We start from the raw sequence: 21797 nt of genomic DNA on the forward strand, positions 1-21797 counted from the left end.
AAATCACTGAGGAATTCTTAAGTATTTGCAATCATCAGTCAAACAAAGAACCATTTCAGTTCTTTGCCCTTAGAACCATGAGGTATAAACTTTCAACTTCCATACAGAGGATATTTTTAAAATGAAGAGCGCATTTCCCAGAATAATGATGCTCTAATACTAAACAGCAGCTCAGTTATTTTGTGTTAAGAAACCAAAGCCCTTCTTACACAATTTCAAAGCGGCAGCTGTGACTTTGAAACCAGGAATTCACCCTGGCCACCTGCTTTAAAACTAGCCAAAATAAACGTGGCGGGATGGCTCCTGTCGATAACCATGGGATGGCAGGAGAGCCCAGGTCATTTGCTGTTACGGCTTTAGAGCCTAGAGATCACCGACTTTTCCAGGATCTTGGCTGGTCGAGGACTTTAGGATCAAGCTGCATCTGAAAGCTGGATTAATTATTAAGCGCGAGGAGGCAGTGCCCTCGTGCCTGGGGAGCGAGGCTTCCCGGCACGGCTGAGCTGCTTTGCTCAGGGAGCGCCGCTCGCAGCCTGACGGCTTACGCTGGGGGCAGGCGCTCCTTTCCAGTCAGCTGGCATACGGAAAGGATTGTGGTCTGGTTTGTAAGATATTGTTTTCTCTGATGAAAGGTATTTTTTTTAATAAAGTCCAGAACACCCATAGTAGTAATAACAGTAAACTAGAAATCAGTYAATCACTTTAAAACCCAAGACTATTCATTGTCACTAGTCCGCTTGGTCTAGTTTTAATGAACACACTAACTGCAAAAACCAGCGTCCAGCAGTGTGACTTACTGAGCAGCACATCAGACCTTCCCAGATTCACAGGCATTGCTAGCGCTGCACAGGCCACCTCCGGAGACGCTGCAGAGCCTGATCCTGCTCTCGTGGAGCCAACGCACTCCAACAGGAAAAGGATCTGGCCCCGAGTTCATAGAGACTGAGTCACTTCTAATTCTCAGCTCTAAAAAGAAAGCAAATTTTTACATTAACTTGAAAGTAATCCCCTTCAGAAACCATACTACAAAGTACTACAGGGAAAAAAAAAATCCTTAATATTTAAAAAACAAACAGGTTCCTAAAAGTCTATCTTAATATAGTGTTGCTAAAAAAAAGACAAGAAAAACCAGGTCAGTGCTAAGTGTTCGTGGTTCTCTCCGTTTTCTCCTCCTTCAGGCTTTGCTTTCCCTTTTTTGCACACCCTGCGTGCAGGGGCACATTCCAGGCAAAGCCACCTAGTGTAACACTCGCGCTGCCGAGGTGGACACATGCTCTGCTCCTCTGGGCTAGCGGAGGACCCACACCTTCACCTTCAACTTCAGGGAAAAGCCTCTGCACGGTGCAACTAAAAGGCTCCTGCAAGTTTATTTCTTGCTTTTTTCTTTTCTTTCCCTATAAATTACTCTTCCTTTTGATCTGTATTCTTGCTTTAAAAAAAAAAAAAAGTTTACACACACATCAGGTTAAGATGAAAACTGCCCACACGCCAAGTTTGTGTTTACAAGCTTAAGAGCAAGTTTCATTTGAACACAGGTCAATGCCGCTTTAAGAAAACATCACATACTAGGAAAAAAAAAAAGAAAAAAAAAATCACACATGGTAGAACACATCACGAGCAGAGAGGAATTGTGGACTCAGTCTGCGAGGCACCGAGCCAGCCTGAGAAGCCCTTTGAAGTTAGAAAAACATCCTCTGGTCAGAGCACATTTGTGAAACCGTGGGACAGGCGCTTTAAACAACATTCACTCCGCGATCACCTGCGGTGTGCCGGTGGATTGGCGCCTGGTAACTCCAACAGCATAACCCTTTCTGCTCCGCAGAGATCACTCGCTCCCACAGCCCTCCCATCGAGGGCACACAGTCAAACAAACCGCGCGGCCAAGCCCGGATYGCGTCCCTCTGGGCAAGGCACACTTCGCCGGCTCCAAGAGGTAGGTAACGTTGGGTAAACCCTGCTGGAAACAGGGCTTGGTTGACAGAGGAAGAAACTGCGCTTTACTTGGGCCAAGGATGCCRAAGGAGAGCGCTGCCCTGCAGGAAGGGCCACCGCAAGCCAGCGTGGCGTTAAGCTTACGGGAGAGCGCGCACCTRGAGACCACAAGGAACGCAGCGGCCGCGGCAGCGGCACCTCCTTGAGAAGAAAGATTTTTAGCCGTGGATGACTGTGGCCAGGTAGCACGCTTTTTTCTCTGCTTGCAGACAGATGAGACCAAACGTCAGCAGATGGCAGGTTCAGCCGAGTTAGGTCCCTGCAGGCACTGCTGCTGCCAGCGAGGAGCAGGCAGCCCCACGATCGGCATCTAAAGCCAAATTCTAACCCTGCGCTCTTCCTTTTTTAGGAGATTACCATTAGCCTTGTGGCCTAAATCCTGCTTTTAGACACGCACTGGCACGTCTCTCACAAAACAGACATATTTATAACCGAAGACAGAATTCTTTATCCATTCCTGATAATTCTTGATATTGAAATTGATACACCGTAACACCACCCATGGAAGGACCAGAGGGAGGGAGCAAGCACTGCCTTCCTATTTTCCCCAGGACTAGTGAAATTCTCCTCACCTTTTGTGTTTTATTTCCTCACCTGCTGACCACGGCTGTTGGTGCTGCCATCAGAACCACAGGAGGAGGCTCAGATCGCTGCTGCAGAGCTACGATGCCACCTCACAGGCTTCTCGCTGCTCCCAGAAGACGCTACCTATTCTGCTCTTCATCTACTGGCAAATCTAGGGGGCTTATCACTGCGCCGCCTTCAGTTCCTGTCATTCCTGGATGGTGAAAACCGGAGGTGGCCACAAATTAAGGATAAATTTAAACAGCACATCATGTGCTCATTGACTAAGCAGTGGCACCATCTGCATATTAAAGCCGAGCTGTTCSCTCCTGGTTAACAGCAAACGTTCAAGGACACTGGGCAACTCAAGCTTGCCTTACTTTTGACTTTTGTCACACAGCTCTCACAAGCATCAATTTCATTCAGGTTTTTAGTTACATCCAAAAAATACAAAATCAAACTAACAGCTAAAACAGCACATCTGTAAGAGTGGCATGTTAAGGCTGATGACCAAATTTCAATGAAATCTCCTATGTAGCATCAACAAATACAATATTGTCCCCTCAACTGGTGTCTTTTCTTTCTTTTCTGTTATTTGCCACCATGTTTTAACCCAGTAGTGACTGCTTTTCAACGAAAAGCCCAGTACAATAGCTTAGACAGTGACAGATCTCATCTACTTCTTCATGCAAAAAAAAAAAGAAAAAGAAAAAGAAACTCTTCAAACAATGAAAACCATGTGGTACCTTGATAAGTACTATGCAGTGCCGTGGGAATAGCCTTCCTCAAAACATGCTTTTTTAACCTATCTGCAAAATTATGTTGCTAATTACAGATGAGAACTTAAGTGGCAATAAAATTGTGAAAACTTTTATGAACCTGTCATAAAAAAAAAAAAAGGATCAGACAAATTGCTCCTGCAGAGGAAAATACACTACCATTACACTATCAATGTAGCTTCCAGATAAAGAGACTATTAGTCTCACCACCTGAGCCTTCCCTCCTCTTCATCTGATGTGGCAAATAAGCTGATACAAAACCACTGAAAACAATTAGAGGTTTCCCCTCTATTGCAGCAGGGCTTTTGAATCTTAACCTAAATGCCTAGAAAAATACTGCAGAAGTTTTCAAGATGATATAAACTTAATTGCCCAACTGCACTGAGTTAGTTAAAAATATACTTCTTAAAGTAGCTTGTTTATGTAGTAGTTTATTCTGAAAAACTTCTTTTACACATGCACGCACACCAGGAACAAGACCTTGCACATTAGCTTTACCTAAATACAAATGCTTTAACTGAGATAACCTGTGAGGTTTACCCTCAAAATAAAATTAAATATTCAGCATGGCTAAATGAGGCACAGTTTTTCCATGGGAAAATATCAAAGCATTATTTATTTTTCTGTAAGTACTTGTTTTGAAAAGCCCTTCCTCCCCACCTGGGCTTCAGCTAAAAGCCACAATCTACATTTAAACAGTGTGTACGCTTTAGAAAACTATCAACCATCTTTTTTTAAAGCAGAAGCATACGAAATTATTTGATCCACTTTTCATATAGAAAGTCTAAGGTTGACCATAAAGAAATAGGCAGGCTCCCAGTATAAACTTACCAGGATTACATCAAAGGCCTTCCTCTAGGATCAGACGATTGATTTCTTCAATGCTTTTTAGAATTTCTTCCAGGACATTTTGGGTTATTGCCTTAGACCTTGCTCAGCTGGAATGACAGATATTCTGTTTGCTGGACTATGATATTCTCTCTTTATAGGGGAACGAGTGTCTGTAGTTTATACACACGTACACTATGTGAACAGAGACAGACTTGGAAAGTTCACAAGCAAAATTATTATTTATTGTTTCAAAAAGAGTGGTTTATTACAGAAACACTGATACAGGCTCAACCACAGCATCTTATGCAATACAGAGACTGCTTGTTATTCTGCGAGCTCAGGACTGGGGCAGTCTGTGCTCAGAGAAAATTCCTGCTCCCCCAAACAGGCATTTGTTCTTTAAACGGCACTTAAAGCATAAGACTTAGTTTTACAGCTACTATGTTCTTTACCTAACTCTTTTGAAATTAACCTTTCTAGAATTATAAAAATCTTTTAAGGCAGGACACCAGGAAGTGCCTTAGTCCTTATCTACCACTAGAAAATCTTTGGGGAATCAAACTCCCTCTGAGGGCAGTGCGACACACTATCCACCGTCCTCCTTCCTCCCCCAGTACAAACCTGTCACCTCCGTACCACTCATCATTCGCATCAGAGTAGGGATCAAAAGATCTGAGGCTGCTCCCAAATCCCATTTCTCCTGCAAGACAGTACTTTGTTCTGTCACTTCCCTACTGAGTCTATCCCCTTATTTTATGCCTCACAGCATGTGTGGCTGCACCCCAAGATCAAACACCCATGCATGATTTTCTTTCACAGATCTTGAATCACAGTGTTACACTTTAATAGGAACCTCAATATACTTAATCCCTTTAAAGCTGCCACAGTAATGCCCCCAAATGCATTAAATTCCACCCTAATCACAAAACACAAAGTATTTCTCCGGATGGACAGTGCACAGACTGTTCTGACCACATACCGATCCATCTATGAGCTAAAGTTACATAGGCTGCATACAGTTGCTGGTTTGAAGCCCAAGGTTACATGGCTGAAAAATCCAGGCACTTTAAAAGTTCTCTGCCATAAATTTTGTTCAGAACATAACTGATCTCCTCCCATGTTTTATAGAAGGATCTCTCGTTCTCAAGGGATTCTCACTGCAAGCGATACAGGGGCCAGTGCTACTGAGCCTGCATTTAAATCCAAATTCCATTACAACCAAAAATGAGGTTGGTATTCTAGCAAATAACAGAACTGCGGTGCCAGGGCAGGGGAGCAGCACGCAAGCACATGCTGGCACATTCGTAGTGATCTGTGAATGACAGCTCTCCTCATTCCAACCCCTTGCTTTCAACATATCTGCAATATTTTTGATATCTTTCTATTAATGAAGACAATCAAATCTCATGCTTCAAGGCTTCAGCCAGACATGTGCATGAATCAGGAAGGGACAACCTTTCCCCAAATTTTCAGAACAGAAATGGCACTTTTGGAGACACCCTTTCACAATCTGCTGTATGAGCTTTGGAGTTCCACTCCATTTTCAGACTGACTACAACTGGAGAAGGGATCTTTGAGAAAATGATCAGATTATCAGGGCTTTGAGAAAGAGCAGAAAAACTGCTTGCCTGATGAGTCTTGTTCACAACAATTTCAGATTTAAGAAGCAACTTTTTCTCATGTATGTTTGGCAGGGCCCTTGGCTTGAATCAGGGAGGAGGGGGTGTTCCCTTACCCCTGCCAAGTGATTAGTCTGATAGGATCTTCTAGATATATTTCTACTAATCTCTTTTTAGCCATTGAGATCGAAGACACTGATAACATTTCAGTCTCTCCTGGCCACAGTCTGGTCTTCTGAGGAGCAAAAGGATTTAATCTACCAAAAGTCTTATAGCTTAAAATAACAGGATCATTTATGGCCCTATAATATACAATAGGCCACGGCACATGAAGAAAACCAGTGGTACGCCACTTTACAGCTGTTGTAAGACCTCCCAGCAAGACTCTATTTCATTCCCTTCCTTAAATGATTAGATTCCGTAGGACTAAAACATAAGGATCTCTCACAAATGATGGGCACCTGTCAGGTCATGTGAGAAGCACACACATAGGTATTAAGGAATCCAGCTGGACACTTTCTGGCAGACATAACTCTGTCAATGTCAAGTCACATGACAAGCCAATGAACTAGTCCTTATTAACCAGTGGACATGACCAACATTAACTAATGGATATGACAGCAGTGTGTTTGCAAGAAAAAAATATAGTATTTTCCAACTTGAAAAAGTATATCTCATACCTTCAAGAGTGTCACTTCTATTCTGCAAATGCCAAGAGAAAAAAAGTGCAGTATCTCTGTGATACAAATAAAATCAGCAGTTTACAAAGAGGAGATACACTGTACAACTGCATCCCTTGCAAAGGGACCAGGACAGCAATAGTTGAACCTTCCCAAGTTGTTTCCCCCTCTCTTCGATTACACAGTAGTAGAAGTATCTGCACCAGCACAGCCCTTTCACCACAGCTAACACCACTGGCGTCCCACCACCGCAAGACAAACGTCATGAGATATTCCAATACAAACATACTTTGCTGGCTCAGAAATCAGACACAATGAAGATTTTGCATTTGGAACTTGGTTAATAATTCCTGAATGGAATACAGTCCAACTCAATCTCCCATAGCTGTAGTTACTCTGTAGGAGTAAATACAAGCTTAGTTTTGCTGCCAGTGTTGGCAGATATAACTAAATAAATAGACAGGGAAAGTCTATTTGACCATTTCTTCACGTTAAATTTTCAAACAAAAACTACAAAAAAATACACCTTATTTTGCAGTAAGAAATATTTATAGATATCTCTGAAGACTCCCAAGTTTTCAGAAAAGCTAGTATACGTAATATAAACTAGAAGAGCAATTAATTACCAAAAAATTACTCCAATTATTTTGTACATTTCAACATCTACCATTTACTTTTCAACCAGGTTTTGATGCTAACATTCAGGAAGCATAACTCATCCATAATATTTCCTATAAAGGTCAACAGCTGCAGCAGGGGGGACAATGTTTCATTTTGATTTAAATATCTTCATTGAACAATTATTTCCCAGTTTTGGAAAAACTAACTCTTAAAAAGTTTCAGTACTCAAGAGACTTTTCTTTCCTCTGTTCCTAACCCAATTCAAAAGAAACCATAAAAGTCAACTAAGATCATCTTCTGAAGGGTGCCTACAAATATCCACTTACTGAGCTCCTCCTGGGTCTTATTATAGATCTCACAAAAACCTACWGAAGAACCTTCTGTTAACGAATTCTACTCTGAAGAACATTCCCATATGTCGAGAACCACGTGCAACAAATTTCCCATTCTTGTTATAAGCAAAGTTTAGTGTAAAGCCTGGACTAAATTATTTACATTTAAAGTCATTAAAGAATATAACACACCGTTGGAACTTTTCATCTTAATTTACAGACGAAGAAAATGTACTCTGTAACCAAGGCTGCCTCGTTCAGAAGAATTAAGGTTAAACTAAGCCAGGAGAAACTATTCAGTAGCCCAAGAGACATAGCTTTCTCAAGTCACTTAGAGGAGGACTTCATTTAGCTACTAGTCAGAATATGCTTCCTTCTTACAAACATCAACCTAAGTAATCCATTCTAGAGTGGGTGGGAGAATGAGGGTTGTTAGAGATTTAAAAAGTTGCTTTAATGAGATTGTTTGCAGAAACTTCATGGGCCATTCAGCTTTCCAATCAACTTCCCAAATTAAGTATGCACCACATTAAACCTAAAATACCTTTAAAACAGGACCAGATGAAATGCAGATTGTCTTCCACCCACCTCCTCCATATGGCTCAAGCAAAGTCAACTTTTAATTTCATAACACAAAATATTTAATTTATGCTTTTCTTCATATGTCAATTTAACCTCCGGCACATAGCTTTGAAACCATGTAAGGATGTCTAACACTTTCCATATGGCAACTGAATTGTGGCTTTTAATTGCACCAACTGGTATCATTCAAGGATAATTCCCTTGGAATCCAGCTTTCTGCTACAGTATTGGCCAATTCACTAATCTCATCACCATGGCACTAATACTTGCAGAGACTCTTTGAGTGTTAATATTCATACCATAATTTTCCCAAACCATAGCTGTCAAGATGTACTATGTGCACTACTAATTAAATTATCTTGGTTTGTTGGCACCAAATTTCAACACTACATAAGACTCTGCTTCTCTCTCTCAATACAAAGTTTCACAGTTTTATTTTAAATACCATATACAGCATATTTTATATATCAAAATATTTTTTCAGTCATACCAATATCTAGCACTGCCGAGTCTGTTGTTTCTTTTAATCCTCAGAGTCAATACAATTAATTAGCTATACAATACCTACATTACTGTACTTGAAAACATTTGAGTTATAGAGATCCCTTAAAGTAGTCACACAAGACAGCACCCAAGGAAATTTTTAATTGATCTTGTCACCATATCAGTAAGAAGGCAGTCTGTCAAATGCCATTCTACCCATGAAATGACCCTGAAGTAGTGTTACAACTAAATCTTCCACTTAACAGCCTTCAATACATAGTGGATACAGACCACTGAAGTCTCTTTTCTGTGTTTGATTATTTGCATTTTGGATACAAGACCTACACAACTGTACCCTTCACACGGCTACATGTTTTCACATGCACACATGCATGCACACACACACGCTATTAACAGTGGAGGGCTGGGAAAGGTTTTGGGGGGAGGAGTTTGTTTGTGTGGGTTTTTTTTGTTTGTTTGTTTTGTTTGTTTTTTAATTTATAAAGAAAGACCCTGCTTCAGGAGCAGTGAAGTTGACACCRGCGCACTCGGCTCTCAGCCACGCAAGGAATGCCCATTAATGTCACTGGCAGTTACAGGCACAGAACAAATGGAGAACAAGCCCCACCTCAGAAGCAAGGATGTGCCTCAGCATTTTACACTGGATTATTCCCAGACCAGACAGGGAACTCTTAATTAATATCAGTTGGGGTTGAAGATGAGGATCAACAGCACCAAATGGCCCTTACAATAAAACTGGAAAGCTAAAGTCTTTCCTCTTTTTCCTAAGATGATAACTTCCAACTGGGTTCAGTGTGAACTGGTCAAAAATTAATTAAAAACAACAGATTTTTTCAATCCCAAACTCTGATCTCAATGAGACATGCAAGCAAGAAACTAGCACAATTTCTCATGGCTTTGAAGATAAAAGTAAATTGAACTAAGCAAACTTCATATTTAAAAATTTTCCCCTCTAGCACAGAACCACTTCTCAGTTAAATAAATAAATAAATACAGACATACATATTCACAAACAACATTGATCTGCAGAAATAGTTTGCAAAAGTAAACACACTGAATAAATTAAAAGTTATTCAAGATAATCCACACAGTGTCACAAAACCTGTCCTTTTCTCCAGCTGCAAGTTCATCCGTCCATAAAATAGTGAAAGAAATGTATTGCTCTTGCMCTAATGGATTTACAGCCTCAGTGGTTTCAATTTGCTTTGAAAGTAGAAGATAACTGAGGACCTCATACCTTTCACGGATGCCACAAAATTCCCTTTTTCTTCAATTCTGCACGGTGGAAGGGGCAGGCTGCAGCTCAGCCCTCCACCTCCGCCGCAATTAAAACACTTGGGGCAGAGCAGCCCCTGCTGGGCGGGTGCCACGGGCTTAACGAGGTCCCAGCTGGCAGCCCAGGACAGAAAGGCTGCTCACACACCACAAGCGTGTCCAGAGAAACTCCCCCTACCCTTGCTCTTGCCTTCACCCAACAATTTACCCCTGYGAGATCCTTCCCAGTTGACTGAGGCGTTTGGCAGTCGCTGGCATAACTAGCTGTCTCCCGGGGACTGTGGGGGCCATCAGCTGAGGAAAGTCTGCTCCCACCAAGACACTCTCAAAACAGTACTTCAGGAAGAGAAGAGCTGTCGCCTACTTGAACCCTACCTGTGTCAAACACCCCTTGAGTTTGACATACAGACCTCCCTCCGCTCCACACTTATTTTATGAGAGTCGCCCATGTAAATTCAGTCATATTCTAGAGAGCACARACTAAACGTTATTATTTTCCTATGTTAGACATGCATTCCTATTTCTTGAAAGTAGCTACATGAATCCCTCTGTACTTCAGCATCATCTTCCCTGGATGACAAAGTTAAGGCAAACATTTCAGCGTCTCTGTTCTTGAGGAAAAYAGCCTTCCAGCTCCAACCGACACAGAATTTTTGGCTTTTATAGAGCAATATAAGTCAAATTTAACTATCACTTGCAAGTTCTAATCAAAATGATCCAAATCTTCAAAGTTGCAGACTTGGAAGCAACTGAGTGCTCTCCTCTCCCATCAAAAGGTCATTGGAAGTACACTGGATTTCACAGAAAAAGGCCCTAAATACTAAAGAAACCACCATCAACAAAACTCTGGTTAAGGGTTCCTAAGAGGAAAATTATTTCTAGCACTATTGTTTTTTTAAACTCACTGGATGTTTCTCTGAATCGAAATATCATTTTCATCAGTGTTTGATCTAACTATTTCTGCCATAAATCACAGACACAGCAATTAAGATCTATTTCAGGAAAAAATGTTTTAATGAGAAACCAAACTTTCAATCATGACACAATAAAACTGTACCACTCCATAGAGCCTTGTAAGCTAATGGAATAGTTTAATTGGAATTTTAAAACAGTAAGGGGAATAGCTCTTGGGTGATTCCAGTGCAACAATACTTCACTGTTTGGGAACACACAATTGTCCCACACAATTGCATGTGATTGACCATTCGAAGCGCCTAGTATTTCTACATCTTGAGGTGAATTCAGAACCAAAATCTTAGGCTACACTGTGTATCTTGGTACAATTATGCAAGAGATCAAAGAGAAATCTTAAAAAGGAAACAGTCTTGCAACCTCAGTTATGGAGTCAATAGTRTGACTCCAAAATCCTTGTCATATGTGTACATATGACACAGCTGTTTCCAATGTAGGATTAGAGATGTAACCTTCCACATTACCCAAAGTTCATATTTTAAATGAACTGTAATGTAGCTGTCCCAGCTTTCCTGTGGCAGGATGACAAATAAACTAAATCACTTAGCAGACCATATACGCACGCAGATACAACCAGATAGATTAGGCAATAAGTTGTCAATATTTTCAAACATTCTGAAACATCTATATCAGGATGACAGTAAAAAGCCTCACAGGAACAGCACATTCAAGCATACTTAAACCTATTTACAGTTTTATAATGCAGTAAAAAGTATGGGCTAATTTTTAGCTAATAGCTCACTAATTGCTGAGCTTTCATGGGGAGGACACCTTGAGTAAGAAAAGAAATACTTAGTTCCACTGTCATTCTAGCTGAGCAGACTGCATGGAATTGAAGAGTTTTGTGAATAGCAAAGTATCTTTGGTTTTTTTTTTTCGCAGATAGCAAACTATTGCTGCAGAAGAAAATATATTTTACAAAGCCAAGTCAGAGTTTGGGGGCTTTAACTGCTGTATTTGAAACCCATGTTTTTTCCCCTGTTTAGTTTGGCGAGTTTAGCTTTCTTTCCTAGAGAAATATATATGTGAAAGGCAGAATACATATCTGAAAAGCTTGACTCACAAAAATGGGGATGATGAAAAAGAACTAAAAGCAAACTTTTTACTCTCCACATCTGTAACATACATGTATGTGCCATTTTTAATAATCTCTCTTTTGATGCATTTTCTCTGGGTAAAACACAATAAAAATCACTTAAAGCAATAATATTTACAAGTTGAACGTGAAGGAAAGTGAATATGCTCATCAGTTACCAACACTCATACCAATATCTTACCTCCCCCTTTCACCTTACTTCTAGTGACCCCCATACATTTCTCCTCCTCTAAATACTAGACTGGTGGAATCTAAGAGTCAGAATCTAAAGAGTAGCTTTTCCCATTCTACAAGACTTTTGTGCACTTCAAGACCCCACCTAAAAAGAAGTACGTCTGCAAAATACCTCTTCCCCACTCTCAAGTCTATCTTTCCTCCTTTTCCTGGGACACGAGAAGTCCAGGACGCTGACAGTAAGGTGACCAACAAGCTGCGGAGCTGGCAGGAGGTGGTGGCACTGCTCTGCCCGTGTTCTCAGACCCACATTGCTGCTGGGGAAGCAGATTCCCATCTCCCCATCTCTCAGGTTACTTTTCCACTGATCCAGCTTTAAGGGCTTGATCCAAAGCTCRCTCAAGTCAATGGGAGACTTTCAGTAAACGTGTATAAGCCCTGGATCATACCCTAAACACTATGAGGACCATATCTGAGAACTGTTCAGTTTGTTTATCTCCCATCGTGCCTTTTTGTTTAAAGAGACAACATTAAAAAAAAAAAAAAAAAGGCAGCTCGCACGTTTCCTCCAGCCTTACACGGGAGAACTGGAGGAAAGAGAAAGCGGGGTGGGGGGAGACCAGTAACAGCCAGGACAAATGACACGTGCAATAACTCTTATGGAGAAAATCAGCCGTGCATTAATAACGAAGAGCAATATATGGCAATACGCTCTTCGGGGACTTCTCCTTTCCTGACTTCCTCTGCCCAAATGTCACAAACTTGTGCACCAATCAGGTCTCACAAGCCCGCGCACACTGGCAGGGCGCTGGACGCCGGGCGCTTCCCAGCGGTTTCTGTTTGTTCCCGTCGGCAGCAGGTTTTGTCCTCAGCGCACCGCGGAGCCGCCCCTCCGCCCCGCCGCCTTTTGTGCCGGACCCAGCTTTGCTGCCGACTTCAGCAGAGGGCAGCGGGCACCCACCCCGGGGCAGCGCGAGGCCCGCAGCAGCCCTGCTCCCCCGGCCCCGGGAGGGAGAGGGCGCAGAGGGCTCCGGGGCGCCCAGCTCGGAGCAGCGGGCAGCGGGCAGCGGGCGCGGACCTACCCTGGCGCTGGAGAGCCTGCAAGCGGCGCGCTGCGGGCAGCCGTGCGGGAGCCCCGAGCTGCTGCCGCCGCTGCTGCCGCCGCCGCCGCCGCCGCCGGAGGGTTTCTGCTTCACCATCCAGTCCTCGAGGCCTCTGCGAGCCAGAGAGGCGCTCACGGCGAAGCTGTCACCTAGGGGGACAGGAGAGAAGGCAGAGCTGAGCGGCGCGCCGAGCCCGCCGCCCGCGCAGCGCCCGCGGGGGCGGCGCGGCGGGGCGGCGGCGCCGGGGAAGGCGCCTCGCGGGGGAGCCAGCCCTACCTTCGGGACTTTCTCGGGGCTTACAAACGGCAGCTAGGCAGATCCGTGCAAAGCGTGCGCGGGGGAAATAATAAAGGAAGATCGTTAGACACCCGAACGAAATCACGGCAACAAACCAAGTACAACCCGAGGAAGGGGAAAGGGCTGAGGAAGTAGCAAGTGAAAGGAACTAACCATGTTTCGAGTGAAGTTTCCCCATTTCTCTGCATTGATCTGCAATTACGATTCATTGGACTGTTTTCAGTAGGGTCGGGTGCTGTTGTTGTTGTTATTTTTGTAGATAGATAAAATCCCAGCGTGTTTAGAAATCCATGTGCTCCGCTTCTCCCTGCTGAAGCACAAGCGAGACGAGCTCGGAGGTGCCCACCGTCCCTCCCGCCGCTCCGCTCCGCTCCGCTCCGCTCCAGCGCAGCGCAGCGCAGCGCAGCCCGGCGCGGCGGCCCGCTCCACTCCGCTCCCGCCCGCCGCCTCTCGCCTCTCTCCCAAAGACAGAGGCGGTTACAAAAGACCTTACTTCACCCACCGGGGAACATGATTGACACCTCATTGAGATTAGACCACTTGCAGGCAGCCTCCGCCTTCCCATTGGGCCGCGGCGGCACATGAAAGGGGCGAGCGAGCCTTGTGGAGGCTCAAAAAAAAAAGGGAAGAAAGAAAAAAAGAAAAAAAGGAGCAGCCGGGGCGCGTTGCACTTCCAGCCGGGCGCGGCGGCGGGGCCCGCGCTGCTGCCGCCCGCTCCGCTCCGCTCCGCTCCGCTCCCCCGCGCGCAGGCAGCGCGCCCGCGGGCCTCCGCGCCGCCCCTCCCCTGCGCCCCGGCCGGGCCGCGGAGCTCGGCGCGGAGCGGCCTTTCCGCGGGCCGCTCCGTGCCGGGCACTGGGCGCCCCCCCCGCGCGGGGCCGGGGCCGGGGCCGGGGCCGGGCGCCGCTTGCAAACTGGCTGCGGGCGCGGGGTGAGGAGCGCGGGGCCCTGCGGCCCCTCGCGGGCCGGATCTCCATCTCCGCGCAAACCGGCGGGCCGGGACAAGCAGCTGTGCTACCGCCTGACGCCTTCTTCCTGCTTTTGGCGGGCGTCTTTGCTCGCCCAGGCGATCGATCCCCCTGAAGTCACCGTTAGGGCAGAAATGCCTTTTACGGGGTCAGATCCGGAATCCTTTCTCAGCGCTTCAAAATGTTTGCAGTGGGAGGACAGTCTCTACTCGCTTTTTTTGTAATTGAATGAATTAGACTTAAAAAGAATCTTCCCTTCTTTTCCAGTTTATGATTTTTTTTAACATATAGAGTAAATTAAAAGGAAATTTGCCTCTTTATAAGGAGAATTCTCACAGTCATTAAAAATTTGTTTCCTTCCTTTGCTGGTCATTATTTTCCAGTTTATGAAAATCACATCTCCCTTGAGATCCTCATAGTTCAGCTAGGAGAGATGAAAGGGAACAAGGGGAGGAGAGTGTGTAGCGGATTCTGAGCAAGGGAAAGGAAGGCTTCTGAGAGCTTTAGTCAAGAAACTACTAGTCAGACTATGCATGGATTGACCCAGATGGGTCAGGTCCAAAAAACTCAAGGCCACATCTGTGCTCTCAAACCCCTAAGTTTCAAGCATAGGGAGGAAGGAGTTAGACTTGGGAGCTCATCTGAAATAAAGATTCGAAGCATATGTAGTAACACTCCTGTTGGGAATTGGGATGGGGAGAGGAGGGTCAGGCTTGGAGCTCATTGCTAGAAGAAATTCCAAAGCACATAGATGTGGTGAAGGTCTGGTATGAAACGACTGCACAGCACAGCCAGTGTAAAGCCATTAAATGAACCGTTTCATGCCAAATTGTTCTTCGGATGACTGCAAAGTCATTTCGCACATTATTTCAACTATTTATCTGTCTAGCAAAGAAAACTCATGGGCTGTGAAATGCAGCCATTGCAACAGCATCAATAGCTTGTCAAATAGCTAATAATGTGCATCTTTTGGGGATCTCTTTATGTATTTTAAGAATTTATTTGGCCCATTTTTTGTGTTGTGTATTTAAGGTGAGATATTTGTTCCTTTGAAGATTGCTTCTTATTTTGGGGAGGAGAAAGAGGGGAAAAAAGAGATTTAGATCAAGCAGACTCCTTGGGGCATAAGCCTCACCTAGACTGTGAAAACTTGTAAAACTCTCTGATGGATATTAAGCAATTTGAAATTGTAATACCAATTTTCTTCTCAGCTCACACTATACTCTTGAGTACCCTTTTTTTAACTACATCAGCAAATGTTTTATTTGGGATATTATCTATATCTCCCCCATTTACAAGAAATAGAGGACACCTTTGTGGAAGTGCCCCCCAAATAGTATGGATTTATTGATTTTTTTGGTGAAATGGTGTCCACATCATTCAACCCTTGGGAATAAAGATAGGAATTAGAAGTGTCATAAGTTCAAAAGGGTCTGAACCAGCGACTGGGGGAAGAAGCTGTTGCTTCCACAAAAATGCATAGAGGTTCACTTGTGGCATGTGTACGGAGGCTAAGGGACCTGTATGTGTAACACAGTCACTGTTGTGCATTATTGCTTTTATACACACGATGTCTGTTTGGGATGAGTTATAAGGCAAGCACTTTTTAATTACAGTCAATAATGTATACTGCAAAAACAAGACTGTCACAGAGGAGCAGATCTGACAAAAGAATCCCAAATTTCAATAACTGACTAGGCATACAATATGATTCACAAGTATAATGCTTGAGCCCTGGAATAATAGAAGTAAGTACACAAGCTGGTTACAGTACCCTGAGTAGAAATCACAACTGCGGCTATTTCTTCCTCCCCATGGGAAAAAGAAAGTTTTAACTATTCTTGAAGGACCAAATCTTCATGTTCTTAGGAAGTTTTTGCTCAGACAAATTCTGGTTGATTTCAGTAGKATTTAGCATGATATAACAACTAAAACGGGACCTCAAGATTTGGCTCAGTAGAATTACAATGATCCTCAAAACTACAGGGACTTTGAGGCACACAAAGCTTTTTGTTTTTTCTTCCATGGAGTCAGAAGTGTGTTAAGTAGTGACGTCTAGTAAAATATCAGGGTAAAGTACACCATTCATAAAGTGGTACTAATGATTAAAGGGTCTCTAATTCAACCCGGTGACCCCAGTGGAATTTTTAAAGTTTGAAAGCCATGACGTAGAGTATTATTCACTGCCCTTTCATTAGTGCTGACTATGCTCTACTCTTTCAGGGGATGGAAAATGTTTTTGAACCTTGATATAATATAAATAAGTTGATGATAGGAAATAAATGTATCTTACCAAGAAACGAGTGAATAAGATCACTCTGGGAATTAATTTTCAATATTCGATGGCATAGCAAAATTAATGACAATACTTGCAATATCAAGAGCTATATCATTTGCTAAACTGAAAAGAAGCCTGTCTGGACCACTGAAGGTTGTTTTAATGTCCTCACAAGAGTGGAGTATTTCTATGCAAAGATATCAGACAAAACAACGTGTCTAGTTTGAGTCTATATTTGCATATGAGCTATGCAATGCAGGGCACAAATAAATGCTGGCCTGGTGTACAGCAGTTAAAGTAAGCCAGCATTAAAATGGTTCAGATTTAATATGCACCTATAGATGACTAAATAGGGTATAAGTCAGTGTGAAGGCAAGTGTCTTAAAAATAATTATACAGAGGCTGGGGTAGAAATACTACAATACACACAAATGGTGTACCCAGCCTCAGATCGGTAAATTCAGTCAGAGATCACCATAAGACACTCATCTACCAAYCTGTCAAAGACATTCTGAGCAGGAGATGGAAATTATCTCCCCTCATCACAGACACACTCAGGAAATCTCCGTGGCCAGTGGAGAGAGGTGGAGACGCACACAGCGCACGGGCTGCATGCCAGAGCCACCGACACTGCGGCCGACCCAGCGTGTGGCCCTGCTCGGTGCCAGCCCCTTGCCTGGACTGTTTCCTACATGCAGGAATAGAGGGAGGAGAGCAAATACACGTGGCAGATGAAAGAATCATACTGTTCTGCCTGTCTGGGCAGTAGGATAAGCAGCAGGATACCTCAGCTGTATCTCCTTGCTTTTCTCCCCTCTCCTGCCACGTCCCCACCCAGCCGAAGCTGGAAGAAGCCTGGCATTGGCACCACCAGGTCTCAGGTGGGYGCTATCCTCTCCCACCCTACAACTGGCACACAGGTCAGCTAGACCACCTTCAGGAGAAGCGAGGGAAACCGCGCTTTTTGGAGTGATAAAAAAACATGTAATTCTCCAAAAAATGTGCACGCAGAGGCAGTTAGGTGCAAACTGTGCTGCCCCTTCATCTCCATTAAATCTTTGTCTATATTTTACAGATGTGTTTTACAAAAAGGAAGCTCAGTTGTCAAAGGAAAAATGTATATAATCTTGCATTTCTAAAGACGCCACCAGCATTCACAGCTCCATTGTCTGGAAGGGACATTTGGAGTATATCTAAGCTCTGAAGCTTTTGGGATCACTATGATCCAGCCTGATACAGAATTTTGAACCCTGACACTCTCAAAATCACGGAGTGGCACACTACCACACTCAGCCTCCATCTCAACCACCTTCCTATCAATTTCCTTTTCTTGACACCAACAAAGAAGAGCCCACAGCAACAAAATCTCTTCAACARCTGCATAAATTTCTATCCTGAGGGTCACAATCCTGGACTTACAGGTAGGACTGATCCTTTTAATACCATCTAAATTTTGTTTTGGTGACCAAATGAGTGCTTTGATTGCTCATTGCCAAGACACACAAACAGGATGCCTGTTTCAAAAGATGTCACAAGACACCCTGTTTCAGCTTTTGGGTCTCTGTCTTTGGTACCTATTGTCTTGGCAATTTTTTCAGCACTTTTGCCTCAGGCATTTTTGCAATCTGGCATGTCAGCACCTACTAGCTTTAGCAACTCTGGAGCCTTGGCTTGTTGCCTCAAAGCTTTGGCATGAGTCTGCACTGTGGCATCCTTTCAACTCCAAACCTACTTGCTTTGCAGGTTTTCTTTGTGTGTTTTGTTTTGTTTTGTTTTGTTTTTGAGGATGTCAGCAACTGCCCTGACCCTAGGGAGGAAGGAAGACTGATCAGCAAGTTCAAACAGTGTCTGTGCAGCAGAAAGATGTCTATCATAAATGAGCACATCCACTGCATCACCTGCCCAGGGAGGAAGTATTCTATGTTGGAGTGCCAAATATCATTGYGCATGCTCAGGTACCATGAGGAATTTTTCCAGGCCTTCTTCAAGATTATTCCTATGCTTCTGAGAGCCTTGGCAATCTGATGGTGGGCTGGAAAAATCCCTGGAAAATTTCATAGTCCAGACTGTTAAATATTATGCCTCCATATTCCAGTGGATGTAGTTTCCATTAGCAAAGTATCTTCTTTTTCACCTCTCTTCAAAGCTGAGAAAATCCACCCTGTACAGGTAGCCCTTAGGTTTAACATGTGATGGTGCTGGGCGGCAAGTGCTGATTCAACAGATGAGGTGATTCCCAACACGATCACCAGGAGACAGCTGAGTGTCCTTTGATCTGCCTCTATTAAAGTATTTATTCCCTTTCAGGTAGTAGCACATCCTCATTGCACTGTGTTCAGGGAAATGCATCTAGGAAGGCTTCAAATGGAAGAATCCACAGGGATGAGGATATAGGATCATGCCCGGCTGATCTTTGTTCTCGCTATCTAATACCCAGGAAGCCCACATCAGTAACTGCCTTCAATGGAGGCCTGAGTTTTGGTAAAACTGGAGGACTTTTCTGTTGTTGTGAACTGCTAATAGCCGCCTGTTTTATCCTGCAACTTTTCTCTCAAAGGCCTTTGCGTAGCCATTTCAATAATCTGGACTTCAGCTCATCAGAAAAGGGAAAAAGGTGAAAAAGACAACAATGAAGGATGCCTAAGAACAAGCAATACCATGCATCTCTCTATATCAGAGGAAGAATAGGTTAGCTGGACCAGGGCTTTTCCAGCAATTGGGAAGAAACTGGCTCTTTCAGTAGATTGTAATGGGGCTGGATCTAGACTCCCCTCTGGCCTGGAATCAGACTGCAGATCCACCAGAAAGAATTCAAAGATTGTATAGAATTACCAGGAATTTTTCTGTCAAAGTGTGCCCATGGAAAACACAGCTCCTTCCCAAACAAAACGGACTTGCAGTTTATTTACAAATCCAAAACACTGTGGGTGTCCTTCATAAAACAGGCAATCCTTGAGCTATTTTAAAGATTTTTTTTCTGAGGTTTCTTTCCTGTGGATATTTTGCTGAAGTGAAATTTACTAACAACTATAATAATATGCAGAGAAAGTAGAAAAATAACTTTAGCCGACATCGTGTACAGTGTGCTACACATAAAAAGAAAAGAAGCCGAGTAAAAAGTAGTGCCAGGACTTCAATAATCAGAAGCTTTCCTTTAGCATCTAGGAAATGACAAGTGAGAAAGTTTTAATATAGGAGAGGATTTTTATTTGCATTTCTTAACAATAAGGGTGGTTTATACTCCACCTGGTGTCTTTTCTCACATCATCTTTTATGGGCTTCTCGCAGTGACAAGTACCTTTGTACAAAGGTTTTTTCCCCGCTTCCCCCCCTTGCCTGGTTCTGCCTCGCTCGCAGGCTTCAGCATCCAAACACAATGGGCGCATTGAAAGGGAGACAGTGGGACACCGCCTTTGATCTGCTCTTCTAATAACTTGTGTATGTTTGTGTCCAAAAACAATGTTCCAAGGCTTTTCTCGTGAGGGCTGCTGCCGCTGCCAAATGAAAAGAATACTCATCACAGGGGTGGTGTAATAGTTAAACCGTATTCAGGAGAGGAAAGTACTGGCGAGCAATGTAAACAGCAGACTGTAAACTCTGCTAAATGCTTTGATGACTGAAGAGAGCCCCACTCCTGACAGCTGACAACGTAGCCCACATCGGTCTGCTCAGAGCATGGCGCTCGGGGTCACCGCTGCATCATACCATCCCCTATTACTTTTCATGTCCATTCTAGAGGGTACTCGCTGCACACGAACAAAAGAAATGTGTCTTGCATTAGAGCAAACGGCCACTGTCAGCTGAGCCAGCTGAGCTCCTCCACTGCTGCTTGCTCAGTGTTGTTGGGCCGTGGGGGGGTTGGGGGGGGGTAAGCTACAAGAACCTGCATTTTTGCTTTCAATTTTCATTTTGTAACTTGCTGCTGTTGTTCTTTCTAAGAAGCAGGTCTGGAAAAGCTGGCATGAGAACAAAATAGGACCAGCTGGACCTTACAAACAGGCAGAGCGCACTGCTCGTGTAGAGTCACTTTTGAAGAAGTGACAACCCAGAGCAACAGTGACAGAGGGGTGGAGGAAGGAAAAAAAAGAAGTTGCTAGATCAAAGTCCTATTATTTACAGCCATGGCCTAGTGAAGTCTTTTACACTTATTTATATTGACACATGGACACAGCTGTGAACTTAGGAAAGCGAATGTAAGAATTAGGATCTGTATCTATATTTTGTATTTTGGTTCCATCTCTGGAACAAGCAGAGTCAAAACCACAGATAAAGACACCCAGGCCTGTTTTCAATACAATAGCCTTCGGAAAATTCTTTCATGAAACATGAAAAGCTTTAGGTTCAACATGCGTTGGTTCAGCACAGGGCTTCTGTGCTGGTTTTGCTTGTTTTTTTAAAATAAGCATGAAGTTTGCTGAAGTTCTATTGCAGGATTGGTACTGCGCTTACAAACAGACTAGTGTAATAAGTATTTAAGGTAATAAATATCTGAAAAGGATAAAAAAATTAGCAAAACTATACTTTAAGCTCTGTGTGAATGATAACAGTTGCAAAGTGTTACAGTAAACTCACTCAGAACCATATCTTACTGGGAAAGGAAATTTTACTCTGAAAAATGTGCCTGGGCCACCATGTCACTGCACAAAGTTGGTAACAGTAACACTTGCTGCAGTATTTTGTCATTTTAAAATGAGTTTGGCCATAAAATAATGCCCTCTTCTGAACATTAAAATATGACAAAAAAAGGCTTTCAGGTCTACTTTAAGTTGTTTATACATTGAATCTTTGGTTACTATTGATTTTCCCCGCTGATATTCTCTTTACGCTGAGAAATGGTGTTGATGCAAAGCTTGTGACGCAGCAGGCCCATGGGGACGGATAGAGGCGAGGAGCAGTTGCAGAGATGAGAGGCACCCTCCGTTTCGGAAGATGTGTTCCTGCACTGCTGGTTGCCTGTAGCCTAGTTATCCATGACTCAAAAAGAAGAGATCTAATTGTTAACCACAGGTTCTCTATAACTTCACACAAGGGCAGGGAAAGCATGGTCCTGGCTCCCCAGTGAGCACTGGTGCAGCTTTACTGCAGCTGCTGAATCAGCAGTAGTCTTGGGTCAGACGTGGCCCTACGGACGTG

At 43.6% G+C, this 21797-nt stretch overlaps 1 protein-coding gene across 1 annotated transcript in view; it reads right to left on the reverse strand.

Annotated features, from left to right (window-relative positions):
- NKD1 (naked cuticle homolog 1) overlaps positions 1-13656 on the reverse strand; it is a 111340-nt gene extending 97684 nt beyond the window's left edge. The window contains exons 1-3 of the mRNA XM_026068840.1: positions 13575-13656; positions 13401-13433; positions 13104-13273 (exon numbers count right to left, since the gene is read on the reverse strand). Coding sequence (XP_025924625.1) covers positions 13104-13273; positions 13401-13433; positions 13575-13599 — 228 coding nt within the window. The 5' untranslated portion in view covers positions 13600-13656. The remainder of the gene's footprint in view (positions 1-13103; positions 13274-13400; positions 13434-13574) is intronic.
- Positions 13657-21797: the final 8141 nt, after the last annotated feature.

The sequence above is a fragment of the Apteryx rowi genome, unplaced genomic scaffold, assembly GCF_003343035.1.
Source record: "Apteryx rowi isolate R43461 unplaced genomic scaffold, aptRow1 scaffold_28, whole genome shotgun sequence".
NCBI classification, from domain to species: Eukaryota; Metazoa; Chordata; class Aves; order Apterygiformes; family Apterygidae; genus Apteryx; species Apteryx rowi.